The sequence below is a fragment of the Mus pahari genome, chromosome 13 (genome assembly GCF_900095145.1).
Source record: "Mus pahari chromosome 13, PAHARI_EIJ_v1.1, whole genome shotgun sequence".
Taxonomy (NCBI): Eukaryota; Metazoa; Chordata; class Mammalia; order Rodentia; family Muridae; genus Mus; species Mus pahari.
Window position 1 is genome coordinate 95,435,567 of NC_034602.1, and position 23,478 is coordinate 95,459,044.

The 23,478-nt window shown below is 42.0% G+C and overlaps 1 protein-coding gene across 3 annotated transcripts in view; it reads right to left on the bottom strand.

The window, feature by feature from the left end:
• The window catches only part of Glmn (glomulin, FKBP associated protein), a 38,491-nt gene that overhangs the window by 7,452 nt on the left and 7,561 nt on the right, over positions 1 to 23,478 (bottom strand). For all 3 annotated transcript variants that reach the window (XM_029545182.1, XM_021210841.2, XM_029545183.1), the window contains exons 4-16: positions 19,561 to 19,677; positions 18,583 to 18,691; positions 17,046 to 17,283; positions 15,391 to 15,493; positions 13,073 to 13,260; positions 5,857 to 5,910; positions 5,383 to 5,413; positions 4,963 to 5,052; positions 4,165 to 4,206; positions 3,988 to 4,061; positions 1,876 to 1,960; positions 1,298 to 1,404; positions 725 to 788 (exon numbers count right to left, since the gene is read on the bottom strand). In XM_029545182.1, the coding sequence (XP_029401042.1) occupies positions 725 to 788; positions 1,298 to 1,404; positions 1,876 to 1,960; positions 3,988 to 4,061; positions 4,165 to 4,206; positions 4,963 to 5,052; positions 5,383 to 5,413; positions 5,857 to 5,910; positions 13,073 to 13,260; positions 15,391 to 15,493; positions 17,046 to 17,283; positions 18,583 to 18,691; positions 19,561 to 19,677 (1,302 nt within the window). The remainder of the gene's footprint in view (positions 1 to 724; positions 789 to 1,297; positions 1,405 to 1,875; positions 1,961 to 3,987; positions 4,062 to 4,164; positions 4,207 to 4,962; positions 5,053 to 5,382; positions 5,414 to 5,856; positions 5,911 to 13,072; positions 13,261 to 15,390; positions 15,494 to 17,045; positions 17,284 to 18,582; positions 18,692 to 19,560; positions 19,678 to 23,478) is intronic.

Below are 23,478 nucleotides of genomic sequence, written 5' to 3' on the forward strand. Positions count from 1 at the left end.
ACACTATTGCATACACCAGCAAGATTTTGCTGAAAGGACCCTGATATAGCTGTCTCTTGTGAGGCTATGCCAGTGCCTGGCAAACACAGAAGTGGATGCAAACAGTCAGCTATCGGACGGGACACAGGGCCCCCAATAGAGGACCTAGAGAAAGTACCCAAGGATCTGAAGGGGTCTGCAACCCTATAGAACAACAATATGAACTAACCAGCAACCCCAGAGCTCGTGTCTCTAGCTGCATATGTAGCAGAAGATGGCCTAATCAGTCATCATTGGTAAGAGAGGCCCCTTGGTCTAGCAAACTTTATATGCCCCAGTACAGGGGAACATCAGGGCCAAGAAGGGAGAGTGGTGGGGGCTGGTGAGATGGCTCAGCGGGTAAGAGCACTGACTGCTCTTCCGAAGGTCCCGAGTTCAAATCCCAGCAACCACATGGTGGCTCACAACCNTCCATAATGAGTTCTGATACCTTCTTCTGGTGTGTCTGAAGTCAGCTACAGTGTATAACAATAAATAAATCTTAAAAAAAAAAAAAAAAAGAAGGGAGAGTGGGTGGGTAGGGGAGTGGGGGGGCGAGGGTATAGGGGACTTTGGGGATATCATTTAAAATGTAAATGAAGTAAATACCTAATAAAAATTGGGAAAAAAAAAGAAAAAGAAAAGCTCAGACACTCCTTCTCATTCTGAATATACTCACAGGTTCTTTTCCAAGTCATTCACTTACTTGATTGTCATCTTCATTATCTTTGATAACCAAATACCTCAATAAATTTAATGAAGCCATAATCCTGTTAATTAAAAAATATTTGCAGTATAAATTTATGAAATCAACAACTGCAAATTATTATAAAGCAAGTTGAAATGTTGGAAATACCATTGTTTACACATTTGCCATTAGAAACTGTTCAGACCCCTCTGTGGACTGACAACAGCTGCTTCTCACTGTTCTGATGTAAGTTCACAAATACAGGGTGAGCACTTTTCCCTTGTCCTCATGACCACCACTACTTCTTCCCAAGTTTCAAGATTCTCTTTGTTTATAAATACAAGCACTTCTCCACATCTATTCTAATACACTCAGTGTATGTTCTATATGGGAAAAATGGACCTGAAAAACAAAGCCCAAATACATAAGTCCTTTATGAACTGTTTTTGTGAGATTCTTAGTCACAAATGTATGGTTTCAAATCTCTGTGTAATGCTGTGTAAACCTCATTGGTCTTGAAAGAAGAGGTTTTGTTCTATATAAGTCACTGAGTAACTTAAGTAGGAAACTACATCCTTTTATTCACCTCACCTGTCTGAGTTCTGCAGTAAATCTGTCTCAGCGCCCTCAGGGAGAGACAGGACCAGGTCTAACAGAGAGATCAGCTGTGCTCCTGCAAACCATTTGTTATATGTTTTCTGAAAAGCAAAATAAAGTTTATGTAATAGTATGACAAATCTCATATGCTATAATTACCCAACAGTACAAAAAATATTAGACTCTTAACAGACATTGTATCTTTCATCTCCTTTCCCTTTAAGACACGTGTGAGAATCCTGCTGGTGTGACAACACTGGTGACGTGTGAGAATCCTGCCGGTGTGACAACACTGGTGGTTTCTTTTCTCTATGTGGGGTTACTCATAGTCAAATACAGAGGCAACTCAAATTTTTATTTTCTGAAGTATATAGCACAGTAAAAGCCATGTAAGCCAGTAAAGTTTATAGTTAACAAGTTTTCAAAATTCAGGGGTGTGGGAGTCATGTTTACTTTTTAAATAGAGAATTATACTTTAATATTATAGACATCTGTGAGTCAACCATACTGACATATGCCACGTGTGAACAAATAAGTTGGTAAATGACCCCTTACCTGGTCTGTACTCTTACCTTAAATGATAAATCAATCTGATTTTTGATATTTTGAATTACAAAGGCTTCCACACCTGAGTGATTACTTGTATTTAGTAAGCACCTTGAAAACAATTATAACACAGAAGATTACAAAATTCAATTGGGCTTTATATAACTTTTAAGTATATAAAATTCACAGCAAAGACAATTACCAGTGTGGCCAGGCAACTCTAAGGCCATCTTAATAGTTGTTGCTTTTTCTAATTAGTAAATTTTATGTAGAGCAGTGGGTGTCCTGTTCCAGCAGTCCCCTTATTGTTTTGAGGTGGTCTCTCACTGAACCTGAGCTAGGTTGGCACAGCGAGCCCCAGCAATCCTCCTGTTTCCTGTCCCTCTAGCCAGGGCTACAGGTGTATGCGATCGTGCCTAGTTTTCCACCTTGATTCTGGAGATCTTCACAGGTCCCATGCTTGTCAAGGTGTCCTACTCACTGAGCTGTCTCCTTAGCCCTCCAACAAGAAATTTCTATTAAACCAAATTCAAATCTTTTTTATGGATATAGTTAGAATAATTTAACACTTTAGGTAAGAATGGGCACCAGTATAACCTAAACACTTTCAAAACTGTTCTCTGTGAAAGACTAATGCTGGCTCACTTGCCACTTGCTTAATGAAACCTGGTTAAGTGTTAATGGCTTAGCTCTTTAGTATCCCCTAAAGGCTCATGTGCTGAAATCCTGGTTCTCAGCTCGTGGTAGCACCTTAGGAAATGAGGCATCATGGCCCCCCTAAGCCTAGCCCTAACCCTGACCTAGGTCATTTGGGACATGTGCTTGAAGAAGGGACACTAACCCTTTCCCCTGACCCATGCCCGTGTTCCTGGCCCCCATGAACTGAGGCAGTCCTCCTGCTACCTACACAATACCATGATGTTCTGTCCTGAAGCAACAGAACCAACTGCACAGACCAAAAGCTACCAGGAAAGACTAAGTAAAAAGGGATCTCTTGGTAGAGTATAAATAAAACAAAATAAGAAACTTGGTATAAGGTCTAAGGGCTAAGACTGTGTAAGCTAGACCTGACTCTGGTATAATCAGAGCTGAAGAAAAGGACAGGCTCAATGATGCTAGTACTGACACATCCAAAGAAGACCTTTCAGCTTTACTGTTGCTTAAATCAGTTCATAATTCATTCTTAGTATCTAGAACAGAGTAAAACAGGCTAAGATCTGTAGGCTAAATTTAGCATGTAGTAATGTGTGTGTTATTAGAATACATCCACCTCCTACTATTAGGACAATAGAGTTTCCACACAAACTCTTTATACAGCCCTATAAAGTCTTTACTTGTTATTTAGGTTAAAGTTTTCTAATCTTTAACTTGTTGCCTAGAAACTCTACTAGAAGGAGCTAAGAGAAACTTGAAATGACAAACCTGTCAAAGTTACAGCTGTCCTCTGTGGTGCCTCAGTGGCAATTATAAATAATGGAGATCACTGAACTCTAAAGATCTAGCAGCTCTAGCAGGAACATTATCAATCTCAGTTATTCCTTCCAGACCGAGTAAGTTTACAGTGCTTCAAACTCAAACTTACACACTGATACAGAATATTTGATAAGCTGATTCTTTGGGTTACAGACACTGAACAGTACTGTACAAATGCTGTACCTTTAAATGATTACAAGGCATTAACAGGTTTTGATCAGCACATACCTAGTAATTAGCATGGGCTATGTTTTGAAATGTCTCCTAAAAGCTCATGTGTTAAAGACTGGGTGCAGCTGACAGAGTTCTCGAGGTGATTAAACCCTGAGGGTTCAAACCGATCAATAGATTACCCCTTGATTGAGTCATATTATAATGGCATCCTTGAGAGATGGCAACTAGGCAGTAGAGTTTAGTGCAGCAAGCAGGTCTCTGGGGACATGCCTCAAAGGATGGGTCTTGGCCTTGGCCCTTCCCGTGAGGTGAACAGCTCTGCTCCATTACCCTTCTCCACATGAGCTCTGTCTTACAGACACAGCACAGGAGCCAGCAGGTCAGACTGCACCTCTGCAAACACTGCACCCAGATGAACACTCGCTGTAGTTGTTTTCTCACCTGTTCTGTCAGAGCAGCGAGAAGTGCCTAGCTTTCAGCTTGGTACATACCTAAACAATGTATATTTGCCTTGTGAATCCAACTTGTCAATAAACAGCTGAAGCATACATAAACCTTTTTTCCTCTGAAATGAAACAAATAATACTAATACATAAAACATTTTAAATTACATTATTTATTAAGATTTCTTGCTATAACTTATGAGTTAGCCCCAAAATCATACATACCAGTGTCTCAATGGGGCAGAGTGTCATAACTTTGACTAAGCCCTAGAAACAAAGAAAAAAACCCTTTAAATCCAGAGGTAAATCGATTCTGTCTGCAAAGTTCAATTATCTAGAGGTGCTAGAGAAAGGAGATGTGCGACCTAAGGAGACTGCTTCTCTGGCCTATCATTATTACAGGCAAGGTAACTACATTAACTTTATACATAGCATAAAATGAGATGTAAGTAAATGTGATTTTAAAGTAAATGGTAATTTTCAATTATTTGTAGAAGAGCAAGAAAATCAAATCAAACATGCAGAAATATAACGCATTAATTAAATATCATCAAGCTTAATGTACTAGCAAAAGCCACACCTTTCTACTTCAATATTAACCTTCACAGCTACGAACCTGCATAGTGAATGAAGAGAGTCAGGCCTTTAACACTTCGAGAGCAGATACAGCTGAGAGCCTAAGTTAGAAGGTCAAGGGGCTTTGCTCCCAAGGGCCCTCCCTCGTGCCATCAACCAGGATGTTCACAAAGCTACTTAAATGTATATTAATCCTAGGAGTTGGAGAAATTAATCAAAATAGAATTTAAACTTCAGCTCTGTTGTCTTACTAGCTACATAGCAAGTAGTCTGGTTTTTGTCATGGCAGCACAGAAAGCAGATCACTGACGTCTGCAGGTTCAGCCGGAAGTCCCAGTAGCCCTTCCCCACAGAGGTGGGAAGAGTAGGAGTCTCAGCACACGCTTCCCAGCCGAGTTCAGAACACGTAAGAAGCTGCTCCAGTGTTTGAATCCATGCTCTGCTTACCTGAGGCACAGCAAGAAAACTCTTGATTTCTAAGTACTGATAACACAGGCTGTTGTCTTCTAATCTCAATAAGCTCGTCTCCAGAAGTTCCTACAGATGAACATACATGAACATACATGTATATACATGCTCATACACGCACATAAGGTGCAGTTGACAGTTATATTTGTTATTTTTACGATTTATAATGTAAGCAAACAGGCTGGTGAGCTGGCTCAACAGAGAAAGGAGCTTACATTAAGCCTGATGACCTGAGATCCCCAGAACCCATACAATGGAGAGAACTGGATCCTTCAGGTTGTCCTCTGGCCTCTACAAGTGTACACACATGTGCGCACGCATGCACCCCCCCATATACACACGCACGCGTGGACACACACACACATATGCAAATATACAATGATAGTAAATAAACCTTACCAATCCTTTGGAGTAAATAGACTGTTCTGTTCTAAAAGAAAACATGAAAAGTTATCACTGTGGTTTCATGATTTATTTAGAATGATTCCTTACTTTAGGATGAGCAAATAAAAAATTGAAATATAAGGTCCTTTAAAGCTACATCATTATCTGGAATGACTGGTGGATACCTGTAACACTAGCACTTGGGAGGCTGAAGCAAGAGGATCTATCATTAGACACTAACCAGGGCTCATCCCAAGACTGTTTCAAAATTAATTAACTGATATGTATGTCAAGGAGAAATTCTGCTGAACAATCAGTCAAAATTCTTTTTGTTGTTGCTGTTTGCCAAAGGGTCTCATGTAGTTCACCCCTGACCTTGGTGTTGCCAAGGATGACCTTGAACCCTGACCCTTCCTCTACCCCCACCCTCCTCCCAATGACTGCTGAATGTTACAATTTAATCCTGAGATTTCATCTAAATGATCTTACCTTTGCAGAAACACTTCAATATGCTCCATGTTCAACTGCAAAAGGTATGATGGGCTAAAATAGGAAATAATTTTAAAAAGATGTTTAAAAACAGTAATTTCCTCTCCTCAACCACTGAGCAAGCCCAGGGCCTCACGCATGCTAGATAAGTACTCTTAACACTGATCTCCAATTATAGCCCCAAACTATCTCACACATACACATACTATTTGAATTGTAGTCTCCTCAAAAAACATAGGTTGGAGTCATAGCCTCCTGAACTTAGAATATTAGACTCAAGGATTTTATAGAGTTAAAATAAAGTGAGGACTTTGGGGGTCAGCTCTAATCCTGTACCTCATGCCTATTAAGTAGGAAACTCGGGGGCTGGAGAGATGGCTCAGCCATTAGGAGCCCATACTGTTTTTGCAGAGAACTTCAGTTCCCAGCACACATGTCAGGTGGCCCACAACTATGTGTAATCCTGCCCCATGGGATCAAATGCCCACTTCAGATTCTGTAGGCACACAAATAAACATAACTAAATACATCTTTTAAAAAGACAGGGTTGTGCCACCAATGGGCATAAGAACTGGTGAGGCTGAGTGAGCTCAAACCCCGGGGAATCTCAGAGATTTGAGAATGGCAGGAGCGGAGCCACTCCCTGCCTATCTCTGTAGTGCTCCGGAACATGTAGACACACCCAACTGAGAGGACCACTCAGTCTCCTAGAGTAGTGCCTGGAGGTCTCCATGCTAATAAGGTGTCTTAGATAGCCTTAGCCTTCAGCCAATGACTTTCCCTTCCTGGATACCATCACACCCTTCCCCAAGAGGTATATAATCCTGTTTTACCTGAATAAAGCATATGCGTTCACATTCTCCCCCATTTAAGCACTGTGATCAAGCAAGGACTGTCTCAGAGAGCTGCTTCACTAGAAGAGCCACACCTAAGACTCCAGAAGAAGGCTTTTCTCTTCTCCCACCCCTCTGGTACTCGATCCCAACTGGACCAGATCCTGCTCATTTCAGAGTCTGCTTTCCCCTTCCAGCCCGGCATTTTCACACCCTGAGGAGAAATGGGGACCTCTGACCCAAGTTCCTGACTTTCAGGTGGTATGCTGGCGGTGCCTGGGTACCCAGAAAGGAGACTTGGAACTACAGCATTTACCCCAGACCCCCCCCCCTTCCTGTTCTGGCAAGGCACGTAGCAGCATCTGATGCCCCAAAGGGAAACATATGTTGTGGACTCTCCTTTCCGGACTTTGCCCAGCCTTCTCCAAGCTGGCATGCCTGTGGCACTGAAGTACCCCAAGCAGAGGCAGAGCACAGTGCCACACAGGACAGTGTAAGAAGATGAAGGCAAAGATTCTTCCTCCTAGCTGTGCTGCCTAGGTTTTATTGTCAACTTGACACAACCTAGACTCACTTAGGAAAGGGGAATTTCAAGTCAAGAGTTACTTGGTCAGACTGGCCTGTGTCTATGGCTGTGAGAGATTGTCTTGATTGATATAGAGAGGGCCCAGCCCAATGTAGGTAGCACCATTCCTTAGGTACATGGGTCTGGGCTGTTAAAAAAATAGCTAAACGGCCGGGCGGTGGTGGCACATGCCTTTAATCCCAGCACTTGGGAGGCAGAGGCAGGCGGATTTCTGAGTTCGAGGCCAGCCTGGTCTACAGAGTGAGTTCCAGGACAGCCAGGGCTACACAGAGAAACCCTGTCTTGAAAAACCAAAAAAATAAAAAAATAAATAAAAATAGCTAAGCATGAGCTAGTAAGCAAGCCAGATAGTAAGCCTTAAGAAAGCAGGGTTCCTGCTTCAAGCTCCTTCCTTGTGTTCCTGTCCTGACTTCCTTCAAAGATGGATTATGAGGGGAAATGTAGTCCAAATAAACCCTTTCTTCTTCAAATTGCTTTTGTTTATAGTATTTATCTAGCAACAGAAAGCAAACTATAACACCAACCCGCAAGAGCAAGCAACCTTCTGATAACCACGTACTTCCTACCTCTACAACTAGGGTAATGTTTCTGCACTTTAACAGTTTTATCTGGTATGGCAGACCTACTGGCTTTAAAAGCAATGTATTCAATTTATCGCTTGAAGTAGTATGTTGGTTCTAGGCCTTCCACTTACAGCCTGTGTCAGTAATGTATGAGTCTTCTATTTAAGTTTCTTTGGGGCTTTTGTCATGAAGGGATACTGAACTTTGCCAAAGGATTTCCTGCATATAACAATCACATGAAAAAAAACTACATGATATTTGTCCTTGAGTCAATATATGTATGTCCTGGGTTAGGTTTACTGATGTATGCTGAACCAATTTTTATTCCTGAACGGAGACCAAATTGACTGTGATATATGATCCTATTATGACACTGAAGAATTTGCCTTAGAAGTCTTTTGTTGAGTATTTCTACAACTAAGCTAAGCAAGAAGACTGGGTTCTTTCTTTTGTTGTTGTCTCTTGGGGGTTTTAATAATGTATTATTGTGTACATGCCTGCACATGGGCACTGGATATGATGACACTAATGGAGAAGTCAAAGGGCAACTTTTGGAATCACTTCTCTTCTACTTCGGGGCCTGGGAGCCATTTCAGGTTAGTCAGGCCTTCCTGACATCTTTATGTACTTATCTCTTGCTTGACTGGGAGATTTTGTTTTGGTTTGTTTTTGTTTTGTTTTGTTTTGAATCATGATTTTGGTATTTAGCTCAGACTTCCTAGAATTCACTATGCAGCCTAGGTTGGCTTATAATTCATGTTCTTCATGTCTCAGCCTCCCACATCCCCAATTCTGCGATTATAAGCACGCGGCACGTAGCACCACACCCAGCCAGTTACTTCTGCTGCACTTGTACCTGGCTTGGGTATCATATTATCTTGGGAGGATGAGTTTGAAGCCCTCCTTCCCTTTGTAGTTAGAGGGTAGCTTAAGGATGATGCGTGTTAGTTATCTAAGTATCTGGGTCTGCATAGTCCTGGACTTTTCTTTGTTGGTTCTGAAATGGATGTTTAGGTTCTCAGTATCATCTCAGTTCAATTGTGTTAGGTTACACATGTCTAGAAATGTACTGACTACTAGATTTTCCAATTTACTAGAATTTAAGTTCTCAAAGTAATTCACAATGATTCTCTGGATTTTAGTGGTTACCACTTTGTATCTAACAAAATTCCATTATCTTCTCATGGTTAGTTTGGATAAATGTCAACTTAGAACTGGCTCTGTTTCTTTTATCTTTTTTTGTATTGCTCTTTTAGATACCATGTCACTTCTTTCTACACTGATTTTTTTAAAATATTTATTATGTATACAGCATATAACTTTCTGTCTACATGTATGCCTGCAGGCCAAAAGAGGTGTGGTTGCTAGGAATTGAACTCAGGACCTCTTTAAAGAACAGACAGTGCTCCTAACCTCTGAGCCATCTCTCCAGACTCTACAGGATCTTTACTTCCTTCTATTTAATTTGTTTTGGGCTAGCTCTGTTTTGCTACGACCTTCAAATACATCAAGTTATTTATCTGAGATTCGCTGCACACACATTAAAAAAAGATTTATGTGTATGTGCACATGTGTGTGGGTGCCCACTGGGACCAGAAGAAGACATAAGATCCCCAGTAGCTGGAATTAAAAGCAGTTGGGAGTGGCTTCACATGGGTGCCGGGATCAGAACCATGGGTTCTCTGAGAGAGTGGCAAGCACTCTTGACACTACGCTAGCTTTCCAGCCCCGTATTATTTTTAATTTAGGCACTCATAGCTAAAAATTCCCTTTCAGAACTGCCTTTGCTATATCCTGAAGTTTATGGTAGGTGACTTTTTTTTTTCAGATGATTCTAAAGAAATTTTAAATTATCCCAATTTCCTCAATGACACATTGATTGGTAAAAAGTAGATTATGTTATCAATCTCCAGGTGTCTGCCTATTTTTTATAGCTTATCAGGTCACGTTATGACCTGATAAGACAGATGTTCTTTTTTAAAATTTTGTTTAGACATGTTTAATGGCTTAGAATGTGATTTCTTTGTAGAGAAAGTTTCACAGCTGTTAAGAATGTATATTTTGAAGTTGTTGAGTGAAATACTCTGTAAACATCTGTTAAGAAGCTGCGATCTATGACGTAGTGTCACTAACATTTTTCTGTTAGTTCTTTTCTCTGAGTGACCAATCTACTGACGAGACTGGAGGCTGAAATCTACACCACGTTGAATCTGGACTTATCTTTGCTTACAGTACTGTTTTATGGAATTATGTGGAGACATATTATTCTATCTTCTCAGTGGCACTCAGTTACTTTGGCTTGGGGTCTCTATTGTCCAGAATCAAGCTAGTCCAGCTTACTTTCAGGTTCTACCTTTTTTAGAATATCATTTCCATACTTTAGGTCTATGTGGGTTTCTTCTACCCATGCCCCGTTTTGTCTGTCTGTATTTCTTTGAGACAGGGTATCACAGGGTATCGCAGTGTAGCCCTGGCTAGGCTAGAACTCACTGTGGCTGGCCTTAAACTCAAGGTCTCCACGTGCTGAGTGTGTTTTTGAAAGTTAAAAAATAGTTTGGGAGCGGGCATTGGTGGCACACGCCTTTAATTCCAACACTTGGGAGGCAGAGGTAGGCGGATTTCTGAGTTCGAGGCCAGCCTGGTTTACAGAGTGAGTTCTACACAGAGAAACAAACCCTGTCTCGGGGGAAAAAAAAAAAAAAGTTTGGGACTTGAGAGATGACTCAGCAGTTAGTTAAGAACACATACTGCTCCTGTAGAGGACCTGAGTTAGGTTCCCCGAAACCAGACTGGATGGCACACAGATACCTGTAACTCCATCTCTAGGGGAACCTAATAACTTTAGCCTGCTTGGGCATCTGCACTCATATGAACATACGCACACACATATATAATTTAAAATGTTTTAAAATGATAGAAGCTAGTTGGGTTTCATTGTGACCCCACCACCATAATTCCATCAGATGGTTAAGAGTTCACACTGAGGGTTATCAGTGAGAGGAACATGGCTAATTCCTGCTGTTTTCCTGATTAACTTTTTAACTTATTCACCTTGTTTTGGAGGTTTAGTAACTCTTATTGGTCATCTGTTTTTCCTGTGACTTATTCTTCCCAGTGCTGCTGTGGTTCATCCATCATCTTCTCTGTGTGCAGGACTGCCTGATGTAACTTCTTTAGCATGGGCTTAACAGTCTTGTGCTGATCTTAGAAGCCCTTATTTCTACCTAAATCTTGCTGGATATAGTATTTTTGGCAGCTATTTATTTTCAGCTTTAAGTGTATCATTCCATGATCTGTCTGTTCCCTTTTGTTTGGGGTTCTTGGCATTCCATCCTCATAACTTTCTATATTTTTTTTCCTGTACGTTTGACATTTTAGCTAAATTTTCATATGGGCAGTTTCCTGAATGCCCATTCTAAGTGCCTCCTTTGCTTGGATGTACCTTTCTTCTATAGATTCTAGAAATCTTCTCTAAAAACCAAGTTTCAATAGTCTGGCACTTCAATCACTTCATTTTGTTTGTACTGGCTACTGAAGAGAGGCGAGTTCTGTGGGACTTTGTACTGAGCCAGCCTTCTCCCAAGCCTCAGTGCCCACTAGTACATGGAGTGTAGGAACATGGTCCAGGAATGGAGTTGTGAGAAAAATCTGAGCTCTTGTAAGAGTGCTCAAAGAAAACAAGACAAGAGTCTTGTGACCTTAGTTTCTTCAAACATGGAACTGTTCTTGGAATGTGTTTTCATGTTCCACCCAGGGGTGGGGATAGGAGTGAGTTTACTTCAGATTACTCATTATTGCTTGCTTGTGTTATCAAACTGCCATTTATTTGCCACATGTGACTCATCCTTGTGATTGTGTACGGCTTAAACTCACTCAAACTTTACCCATGTGACCTTGGAGTATAAACTGTCTGGGGCTCTGACTGAAGTTGGCCTCATTTATTGGCGCCATTCTCCCAGGTCCCACTGCCTCTAGAGCAGTGACAACGCATAGACCACAAACATTTAATTACAAAAGAAAAACATGAAAACAACAACTATACTCACAATAAGGATAAACAAAAAGGTAGGATGTGTATGGGATAAATTGGAATTACAAAGCTAGTAAAGTTAGCAGTGAAAAAGTGGCAGGAAGAGAGTGTGAAGGGGAGGAAGAGAAAGAAGTACAGAGGCACCCACAGGATGGCGGAGAAGACAGAACCACGTGATCAATCAGAGAGACCCGCCCTCCAGTCCCACTGATGCTGAAGTGCTTTTCCTCAGACCTGGCTCCTTGCAATGTCTGCTCAGCGTGGCCGAGTCCACTGCACTGAGTGCTGCCGGCAGGCATGCCGCCATCACTGCTGCTGGCCTAAATGCTAGTCAGTGTTCTCATGGGTTGGCCCAGCAACCTAGCGAGTTTAACATGAATGAGGCCCTGGGAAACGCCAAGCAGCGGCTAAGGCATTATTCACTCAGAGCCAGTTTTACTCCCTAGAGGTAAAGACACAGTTTCCAGCTCTAAGTCTTGTCTGATTCCCTCTGCAATGGAGCCTGCATTTCCTATTAAGTAAACCTTATGTCTCCTGATCTGGGTTCAAGTCAAAATCATTTTGTCTTGATGTCTCCTGAGCCCACAGTGATTCTCAGGGTGGTTGTTCCCTTAGTCAGCAGAGGGCAAGCTTTTAGAGCTTAGAGGTTTAGTAATTCTGGGCTTCTATTTACCTTAGCTGAAAACTTCGCCTACAAGATCTCTCAAGGTCCCCTGTAGCATCAGTGAATACCCTGGGAAGTATGAGGCCCCAGCGCTAGAAGTTATCAGGCACACTTCTCCAGCTCTGCCGACTGTGTGGATCACAGACCTCTAAGCCTAATGTGTTATGCAGAATGTCATACTCTGTGCCTGCGGGGCTCATCAAGGCTCTTCTTCCTCTTACAGTGCCACAGGGGCAAATTCTCCCATCCCACCCACTTTCCCTAACATGTAATGTTCAAGTATGCTGTTTCCTTTACAAGCCTAATATTCGATACACTGAACCTCATCTGCTCTCTGTCTACTGATGCTGGCACACTCCTATGCCTTTTCACACCACTACCTCTCTCGGAAGCTACACACTTACTTCATGTCTTTCCTTACACTGGTGGAGATACCGGAAAACTCTAGGCATCTCTAATCTGCCATCTTTCAGTGTACTAGTAGATTAACATACATGTACTGGATAGCAAATAAATCAAGAGTTTGAGATGGACTCTTACCTTAAGACCATGGGAAGCTGATCAATACCGATGCCCTGAACAAATACTAGATATGTCAGAGAAGCCACAGACTCTGCCAGTTGTTTGTCGTCTTCTTCTTCAAATTCAAGGTAATCCCAAGTCCTTTTTTTCCTTCCATGATTAAGAATAATTTGGGGGACAGGGTGTCCAATTTTTGATAAAAATCCCTGTGAAATGGTTTTTCTTTTTTTAAGGAAGCTGTTGGCATATAAACTATTTATCATCTACTTATTCGATATCCACATTCTGTCCACATCCCTTCTTTTTGAAGGTATATACAATTTGTGGTACTTGCTTTGAATGTCACCCCCATTGTTAGACCCTCTTAAATGGCAAAGGTGAGTGCAGTGCTCTGAATAAGAATGGCCCTATGGGCCGGGCGTGGTGGCACACGCCTTTAATCCTAGTGCTAGGGAGGCAGAGGCAGGTGGATTTCTGAGTTCGAGGCCAGCCTGGTCTACAAAGTGAGTTCCAGGACAGCCAGGGCTATACAGAGAAACCCTGTCTCAAANAAAAAAAAAAAAAAAAAAAAAAAAAAAAAAAAAAGAATGGCTCTATGGGATCACACACTTGAATGCTTGGTCATCAGGGAGTGGCACTACCTTAAAAGGAATAGGAGGTGTGGCCTTGGTAAGTATGTCAGTGGGGAGGTGAGGCTTCGAAAGCCCAAGCCAGACCCAGACTCTCTCCCTGCTGCCCGTGGGTCTGACTAGAACACTCATCTGTTCCTCCAGCACCGTGTCTTCCTTGTGCTGCCGCGCTCCACCACAGAGATAATGAACCAAATTCCTAACACTGTAAGCAAGACCCAATTCAGTGCTGCCTTTCCTAAGAGTTGCCGTGGTCATAGTGTCTCTGCACAGCAACAGAACACTGACTAAGCCAGTGACGAGGTCTGCTGGGGTAATGCAGGTCTTGAATCAATTGATTTTGAGTTATTCAAGATTACTGGATGGGCCTTACCTATTCAGGCAGGGTTTTTGCTTTTCTTTCTTTCTTTTCTTTCTTTCTTTCTTTCTTTCTTTCTTTCTTTCTTTCTTTCTAGATATGATCTCACTTAAAATCATAAATACACACACACACACACACACACACACACACATATACACACACATACATACATGAGTTTTGCTGATAGCCAAACTACCTGATTGCTGGAGGGAGGGCTTTAGAGTAAGCTAAGACAGATCATTTCAGGGGCTGGAGAGATGACTTAGCAGTTAAGAGTACTTGTTGCCTTGCAGAAGACCAGCTTTGGTTCCCACCACCCTCATGGCAGATCACGACCATCTACAACTACAATTCCAAGGGATCCATACCCTCTTCTGGCCTCCTTGGCCACTATACACATGTGCTGCATAAACCCACTGTGATAAAATAAAATGAGTAACTTTAAAACACAAATGAAGCTGGGTACACCTTTAATCCCACCATTGTGGGAGACAGACACAAGTAGATCTCTGTGAGTTCAAGGCCAGCCTGGACTGCAAAGAGAGTTCCAGAATAGCCAGAACTATGTAGAGAGACCTTGTCTCCAAAATACCGAAATAAAAAGAGAGAAAAACCATTTCAGCATGGAAACAATAAAAGTGCTTTCCGATACAGTGTGGCAGCTGCCAGGCAGTGACAGGACAGGAGGGGGCTGTGCATGCGCTTAGCCAGGCAGTGACGGGAGGGAGGGGTGTTGGGACGGGAGAGGTGTGTGTGTTGGGGGGCAGTGCTTAGCAAGTACAGACTTCAGGTAGGAAGAAATGTCCCTGAGATGGCAGCACTGGTGACTGCACTGCAATGGGATACACTTAACGTAGTACTTTAAATGCTTAAGACGGGCTGGCTGCTCTTCTAGAGAATCCAAATTCAATTCCTAGCACCACATGTTGGCTAACAACTGAGAGCCGATGCTCTCTTCTGGTTCCCACAGGTACTGCATGCATGTGGTACAAATATATTCAGGCCAGATACACATAAACACACATAACTCTCACACACATTCTCCCTCTAAAAAAATAATATGAAATGAATACCAATGATTTGTATTAGAGTACTAAGAGAAAATATACACATTTTCAAGACCTTATATGTATGTATACATTTTCTTATTTATTAGTATTTAGAAACATTTAGAAGGCTTTGGATAATATTACTGCTATTTAGTTTCCATCCTGTTGTTTATGTGTTCTAAAAAACTATACACTGCCCTATTAATAAATTATCAGTTTAACTGGTCATAAATTACAATATAGCATTTAAAATAAATTTAAAATTACAAGTATTATAGATTAGATCAGTGTACTTACTATTATTTCAGATGCAAAACACCGAAAAGGGTCATTTCCAGCGTCTTCTGACTGTTCGAGGAATTGTGCTGTCAGCAAAGGGCATTTCAAGCCTTTGAAACAACTGCGGCATAAGAAATAGATAACCATGAAGTCAACGCTCCCAAGGCACACACCTCTAGTTCTTCCTACCTGGCTTTTCATGAGAACTAAGTGCCACCCTCATGGGCGGTTCATTCCCTCAACTCAGGCGGTAACAGTGTAACAAGTGGGACCTTTGAAAGGTGGGCTCGCTCTCATGGGAAAGAAGATGCTGTTCTCAAAGCGTGAGCACAGGGAACATGAGCCTCAGTCCAGCCTGAGAACTCCTAGCCTAGAACTGCAAGCCACAGTACAAATCAATTACAATCAATACAAATACAATACAATTACAAATCACCTGGTATTTTACTATGTCACACATGTGGCCTAAGGCAAGCACCGACAGTTCAGTGTCGGTAACACACAAGGAATCCTTTCTCACTCGTGACAGTACTGGGGAAGCATGAGAAGGCCTTGCTAGACTGCACAGCTCAGATTCAATTGAATCTCTAGAGTGTTACGTTGATGCTGAATGTCTCCTGAGGTCCAGCTAGTCCAAGGAGGTCACCATCACTAATCCCAGGAAAACGCAGGACAATATAGTCATGTTTTTCATAGAGTTGCATTTTTTTAAAAATCTAACTTTATTCTGTAACTAAGCCTTTCCTAGTTCTTTAGGATGGTTTTTTTAAAACAACTTTTTTGTTTTTAAAAACAACTTTAAATGCCTTAACCCAGAAAAATAGAAAAGTAATAGCATTAGTTTGCCAAATTTAAAAAAAAAAAAATTCAGTTCTGTTCAAGAGAAATTTAACACAAATTTCATGTATAATTTAACATTTAAGATTCCTTAGTACTCACATGAGAAAAAGTTGTGAGAAACAGGAGAAATTAATATGGCTAAAATATTTTGATACAAAGGTTATTTAGGAACTTAACTCTTTTCTTTCTTTTTATGGTGTGTGCTCTTTATTTTGGAGGTTTTGTGTTGATTTGTTTTTTGGAGACAACTTATTCTATAATCCAGGCACTAGCTTTGGTCTTAAAATCCTTTTGCCTCACCCACTGAGGGGTAGAATGGCAGGTGAGCACCACCATATCCAGCTCACGGTCTTCCTTTTAAAAGGGTCCAGCTGTCAAGTCTGGAGGCTGTTTCATACTGAGAGCACATCTTAGTCTGGACCATCCATATACTAAGGGATTGGCAACCACAGTGAACAGTGGTGGATGTTTGGTTAGAACCCACGGTATGAGAGTGGGTGAGCACTTTGCTGAATTTGCAGTCAGGGTGGATGTCTAGTGGTCCCTCTACTATTTTCAAATGCATTTCCCAGAGACGGCGTAAGTTCCCTGAGTTGAACACATCTCCTGCCCCCACTTTCAGTGTTTGCTTGCTGTGATGGGTGAAAGTGAATTAAGTGAAGGTTGGCTTTGTACTGTCAGTGCCTCAGTAAACAACCATGCTATGTCAGCCCAACATCTATGTCTAAAATTCACAATATGAAACTAGGTTTGTATGTACACATAAGAAACATAAGGTAACTGAGCTACTAATTACTCACTCCACAGTGAAATGTTCTTCAAAATATACTTACAATTTCAGTAATTCATCTTTTAGTTTTGCATTTTCTTTGTTTTCTTTATCACTTATTACTTCTTCCACAAAAGGTTTTGTGAACTCTATCAAGGCTTTGCAACACTGACAAAGGCCATAATCATCTGCCTGAATTTGTTCTTCTGAGTGTGGAACGGGAAGAAGAGACAGCTGACTCCAAAGTGTTGACAATGCTAGTCCAACGGAGTATGCCTTGTTGTTAGGAAGTTTCTGAATAACTGCAACAGAGACCACACGGTTACTTGTGCTCACACATTAGCAGTTACTGTGCTCACACATGAGCAGTTACCTGTGTTTACCTCATAAATAATCACCTGTGCTCACGTGTGAGCACACAGTCCACATGGGACAAGGTTCTGGATCCTTAGCAGGAGGAGCCTTGCTAAAGGAAGTGGTCACTAGAAGTGGGCTCTGAGGCAGTAGAGCCTGACCTCACTACTGTGACTGCCATTGCAATGTGACCAGGTACTTTGCCACACTACTTCCACCATGCCTCACCACCATGATGGACTGTGGATCCTAACCAGATCAACAGTTCTTTAAATTTCCAGTTGTCAGGCACTTAAGCCCAGCAATAAGAAAACCAACGAATATAGTATTTTTATAACTGGTTGCATCTTTCCCTTATTTTTGATTATAAACACAAAATATGAATGGAAAATTGCAAAGCATTGTATAAATGTACAGTATTAAAGAGCTTTTTGTGTCCTTAGAAGACTTTGAATATTTAAGAAGTGTAAGTGTCTAGGTTCCTCTATCATATTCTGAAGCATATATGTGTGCTACACACACAAACAGTAAATAGCTTCTTTCATGGAAAGTGTCTATGTTGGTTGCTGAGAGCCATTATTTGCCAATACTGAACCATGAAGCTTTCTCTCTTTTCATGCCTCATTTCACTCTGGTTGAACCTTTTAACTCCAACCTCCCAATTCAAAGGCTGAGCAACACCTGTCTCCTATTCTTCTTAATCAAACTACAGGACTACCACACTGCTGTTAGACTGCATGCTGCAGGCCCCGAAGCTGAACCACCGCATATGCTTAGAGAGGAAATTCTAACTATAGCTGTAGATAAGAAGCTTACTAGGAAGCTAGAGAGACGGCTCAGTGGCTAAGAGCACTGGCTGCTCTCCTAGAGGACCCAGATTCAGTTCCCAGAACCCATATGGCAGCTCACAACTGTGTCTAACTCCAGGGGATCTGGTAAGGTACTGGGCATGCAAATGATGTACAGACAGACATACATGCAGACAAAACACACATACATGCAAAAAGAAAGCTAACCAAAGAGCTACATACACACAAGCAGTATGACATACAACAAGGTATTTACTGAGCAGCCAATCTTCCGGGCTTCCTGCAGCATCCACACTGGCGCTGCCGGGACAGCCTAAAAGGGGAGCATGCAGTAACTTACCACAAACTTCACTTGGTGACTGTTCATACTTAGGGGTCAACATCAAGATGCTTATGCAAATAGAACAAGAAATACTTGGATATCAAAATGCTCATTACCTGTTTGTAATGGTTGCAGTAAAAGAAGAATAATTTGGGAAATCTGTTTTCCGGAGGGCTCTTCAATGAGTTCAAGCAAACCCAACAACAATTCCTTTGGATTACACAACTATAAAAATATTCACAATTGAACCTGTTTAATACAAGTTGCATTTAAAGCCACATGATTACTATTTTAAAGAAGACATACCAAGAAAATACAGTTATATTTGCTAACTGTAAAATGCCTTACTCAGTTGTTAAAGGCTCTTCAGAACTCAGGCTTCTTCACTGTAGACTGAAGTAGACAGAGCATGCCTTGGCTCTCCATGCAGGGCCCTGACCCTGCACCACTGGTCTCTTGTGCTTTCTCAACAGATGCTCTATGGTGCATCCTGACTGCCGTATCTTAAAGCCTCAATCTGCTTAACTTTCTCAGCACCTCTACCAGAGCTACATCCCCAGCCACTGCCTCCCTCTTTAAAAGTCCTCATAACCAAGTCCTATTACCTGGGAAGAGCTTTCTCATCCGAGTACTCATCTGTGTATATCCCAACAATCTCTAGTTCCTATATTAGATTTTATTATGACATTTTCAAACAAAAGTTGTTATTGTTGATCCGCCACCCCCTTTACAGTCTCTTTTCAACTTTCATATCTGGTTTTGATTCTGGCTCTAATGCTACTAAAGGGTCAGTATGACATTAAAACAGTTCTCTAAAAGTGACTTCGCCTATATAATGAGAACACTTGTTAAATTACCTTGTAGCTTTCTTACTGGAAACTGAGTTAGGGGCCTCAGACTGGGTAATTCTTGTATCTAGAAATGTTGATGATGCTCAGATGGAGCTGCCCACTCATCCAGTCAAGTACAACTGGGCATTATCTAGGAATAATTCCCTAGACTAAAATTTCCTTACGAAGAACAAGAATTAAACATGGAAGGGGATTGCGGAGCTGTTGTGTGCATGACGGGCAGAACAAGCTTTCCTGACTCACCTTCACCAGCAAATCAAATATCAGAGAACACTCTTCTCTCTTATCCTCTTCTCTGCCCCTCAGGAGGCATCGAACAACAGGACCAACAAGGTTCCACCCCATAGACTTAATGATGGTCTGCATCAGGAAAGAGTAAAGCAAATGTTGTCATCGAGAGAACCCACAATGCTCCTGACCTGAAGGAACGCAGTGCTTTTTCAGACAGGAAGGGTGAGGCAGGTGAGACTCCCATTTCACCACTGACTTGCTCACGGCCATGGTGATGGCTTCACTGAAGGGCGCGGAATGGCCTTTGCCTTCCACTCAGCAACTAGACCCAGGACCTAAACAGTTCTGTTATTTCTGACAAGATATGAAATGAGGAATGTGGCTTCCTTTTCATTCTCTCCTACATGCAATTTTATCCTTCCTTCCTTCCTTCCTTCCTTCCTTCCTTCCTTCCTTCCTTCCTTCCTTCTCTCTCTTTCTCTTTGAGACAGGGTTTACTGTCCTGCAACTTGCTCTGTAGACCAGGCTGGCTTCAAACACAGAGATGTGCCTGCCTCTGCCTCACCAAGTGTTGGGTTTAAATGTGTGGGCCACTACCACCCACCAATTTTCTTCTCTTTTCAAACACATTTCAAATGCTTCCACACGAAAGCATTAATTTTCCTTTAAAATTAATGATTTATATTCACATCAAAAACCAGATTTTCAAAATTATTATTTTATTATTAAAATATACCCTAACTCCCTGGCCTTTTTTCTTTTAAGTTATTAATACATACCATACATGTAACTAATACTCTAGGTACTAACACATCAGAGGAAAAAACCTCCTTCTATGAAGTTCTTGGGCAAGTGCTCAGTGGAAAAGCCAGGGTGGTGGGGTTGGACAGGGGTGCAGTATACTGACGTGAGTGACCTGAGCTGCCACCTGAGACCACAGTGATGTCTAGGTCCTTGCTACTAAGGGCCTACAGTAGTCATGCTCTGTGTTGATATCTGTGGTCCAAATTACCATTAAAAAAAAAAAAGTCATGCAGAGGTCCATAGTCCGTGCAGCCACCTGGGTCTACACTGATGCCCCTAGGCCATACTGCCACCAGAAGCCATACTGATCTGAGTGGCCTGGGCTGTCACCTGAGGTCATGGTGAATCCAGGCCCTCGCTGCTCTGGTCCCAGGCCCTACTGCAACAAGGATATGTGCTGATGTCTGTGATCCGATTTACCACCAAAGGCTACATGGAGGTCCATGGCCTGTGTTGTAGGCTGAAGCCATATTATGTCCAGTCTGTGCTGCTGCTGGGGGTACCATATCGATGTGAGTGTCCTGTGCTGCCACCTGGGTCCACGGTGATATCTGGGTCCTTCCTGGGTCACACTTGGGCCAAGTGAGGGCCATACTTGGGTCTGTCTGTGTTGGTGTCTACAGTTCAAGTTACCACCAAAGGCCATGCAGAGGTCCATGGTTGTTGCTGCCACTTGAGGCTACGCTTATGTCTGTGGGTCACGCTGCCCTCTAGAGTCTTGCCTGGGGTCAGGATCCTATTGCAGCAGGGTGCCATGTCTGTGGTCTGTGAAGGCCAGTGATCTACATTCCCACCGACTGGGAAGAGCAAGGGGGCTACAGACGCAGTTGAGAGGGAGGGACGTGGAAGGGTTCTCTGACAACCCCTACTCCCACCCCTCACAGGAAGCCAGCAAGGAGAACTCTCAAAACATGTAATAGAGATGCTCAAGTGTAGCTCTCCACAAGGGACGGCTTTTGGCAGAGATGGGGGGAGGAAGGACTCAATTCTAGTTAAGGAGCAGGCCACTGAGAGAGAGGCCATGTTCCAGTGAGACTATAGCTAACACAAGTAGACTAATACCCCTTTCCTTTTTTCTTATTTTTATTGATTTCTTACTTCTTTTAGGGGAGGTTACAAGTGGGGTAGGGGAGGCAAACATGGAAGGACTGGGAAGGAATGGTAATCGGGGTACATGGTGTAAAACTCCCACAATAAAGGCAGAATATGAAGCCACTAAGAGAAAAGTCATTTGTAGCTAGGAAAGGCAAGAGAGAACTCCCAGGGGCTAAGTTAAAGCTTTTTGAAGAAACAAATTAGTCAGGAGTAGATAAGTTTAAAAAGATCTTTATGGAACAAGAGGCTCAGCAATCCTTAGAGACTGAAGGAGACTTACTGAGGAGTGCGGGCTGTTCGCAGAAGAGGAGCTAGCACCAGCTTTGCTCATGGGTCACCTGGACGCTCTGGGGATCTTATCAAGTTGTAGCATAAACATTAATCATGAAAATGCAAATGTCTGCTGCCAGCTGCATTCTGACAAGTAACTGTTTGCTTTTACTGCTCCTGTCGCTTTTACTGCTCCTGTCGCTTTGAGACACCGTCCTACGAAGCTCCCGAGGCTGGTCATGCCTGCCTGGCTCTCATTTATTTTAACAGACATACCCAAATACACTGATTTGGGGGAAGGGTAGTTTCACTGTTTAGGCCTAAAATGAACTAAAAGTCATTTTAGAGATTTATAATCAAGTCTATTTTTAAAAATTCACCTTTCTCTTTTTATTCAATAAAAGCAATACTCAGAATGTTATTAGAAAGTTAAATACAAATTTTAGTGAACAAAATCATGCTTTTATCGAATTCAATTGCCTTTCTAAAAATATTTATTATTATTACTGTGTGTATGTATATATGTGTGTGTGCACATGTGTGTATATGCATATGTGTGTACCTATGAGCGTGTGTGTGTGTGTGTGTGTGTGTGTGTATGTGTGTGTGTGTGTGTGCATGCGCGCACGTGTGATGAGCACAGGTCAGAGGACAGTCATGTGAAATCTGTTCCTTCCTTCCACCTTTACATGGGTTCCAGGAACTGAACACAGGTCATGGTCACCATGCTTGCTAAGCGAGTATTTTCCCCAGTGCTCTCCTTGAATATTCTTTTAGTGCTGTGGTGGCTTCTCTCTCAGAGTCCCACTCAACATCCCCTCTTTGTTCAAACCTCTACACATGGTCCATCTCCTTCACCATGACTTCATTTTCCTCTCTATATATTATTACTTCCATTTTTTATATCTCTCTTTGGGATATATTTTTACTAGAATGTCACATTGTAAGCCAGGCATGGTGGCACACATATTTAAGCCCAGCACTTAGGGGGCAAAAGCAGGAGGACTTCTTTGAGTTTGAGACCAGCCTGGTCTATATAGGAGCTCCAGGACAGCTAAGACTATATAGACAGAGCCTGTCTCAAACAAATAAGCAAGCAAACAAAAAGAATGTTATTACAGGAGTTCTTCTGGGCAGAATCTTATCGTTACTGTATCTAGTACCAGCAGTAAGCACAGGACCTGTTACAAAGTAACAAAGCAGGTCTAGTAACCAAAATAGCAAACAAAGTAGGTATACACAGTATAATGACCTCTAGTAACTTTTAAGTATAGCAAATCATCCTGCTTCCAAAGACCTAATGTTCCATTTGCCTCTATTTTTGGTATAGTTTGACTTTTAATATTTACAAATTTGGGCCTAGAGAGATGGCTCAGCATCCAGAGCTAGTCCAGGGCTGAGGATGTCTTTGGTCACAAAGTTTCCAGGTACTATAGAATGACATGTCTTGGGACTTAATAGACTCTAATATCAAATATCTCATGGTCTTTGTTAGGGAGGAGAGAATAATACATCAGTATACAAAAAGGAATTAGACAGGGACTTAAAAATCAGGCTAGTGTGGAACTCAGAGATCAGCCTGCCCCTGCCTCCTAAGACACCTGATGTACCTTCTGCAGTGTTTGAAACTAAGCAGACACAGGGTACTACTGTTGTCCCCATAGCAGCACACAGGGTAATGCTGTTGTCCCCATAGCAGCACACAGGGTAATACTGTTGTCCCCACAGCAGCACACAGGGTAATACTGTTGTCCCCACAGC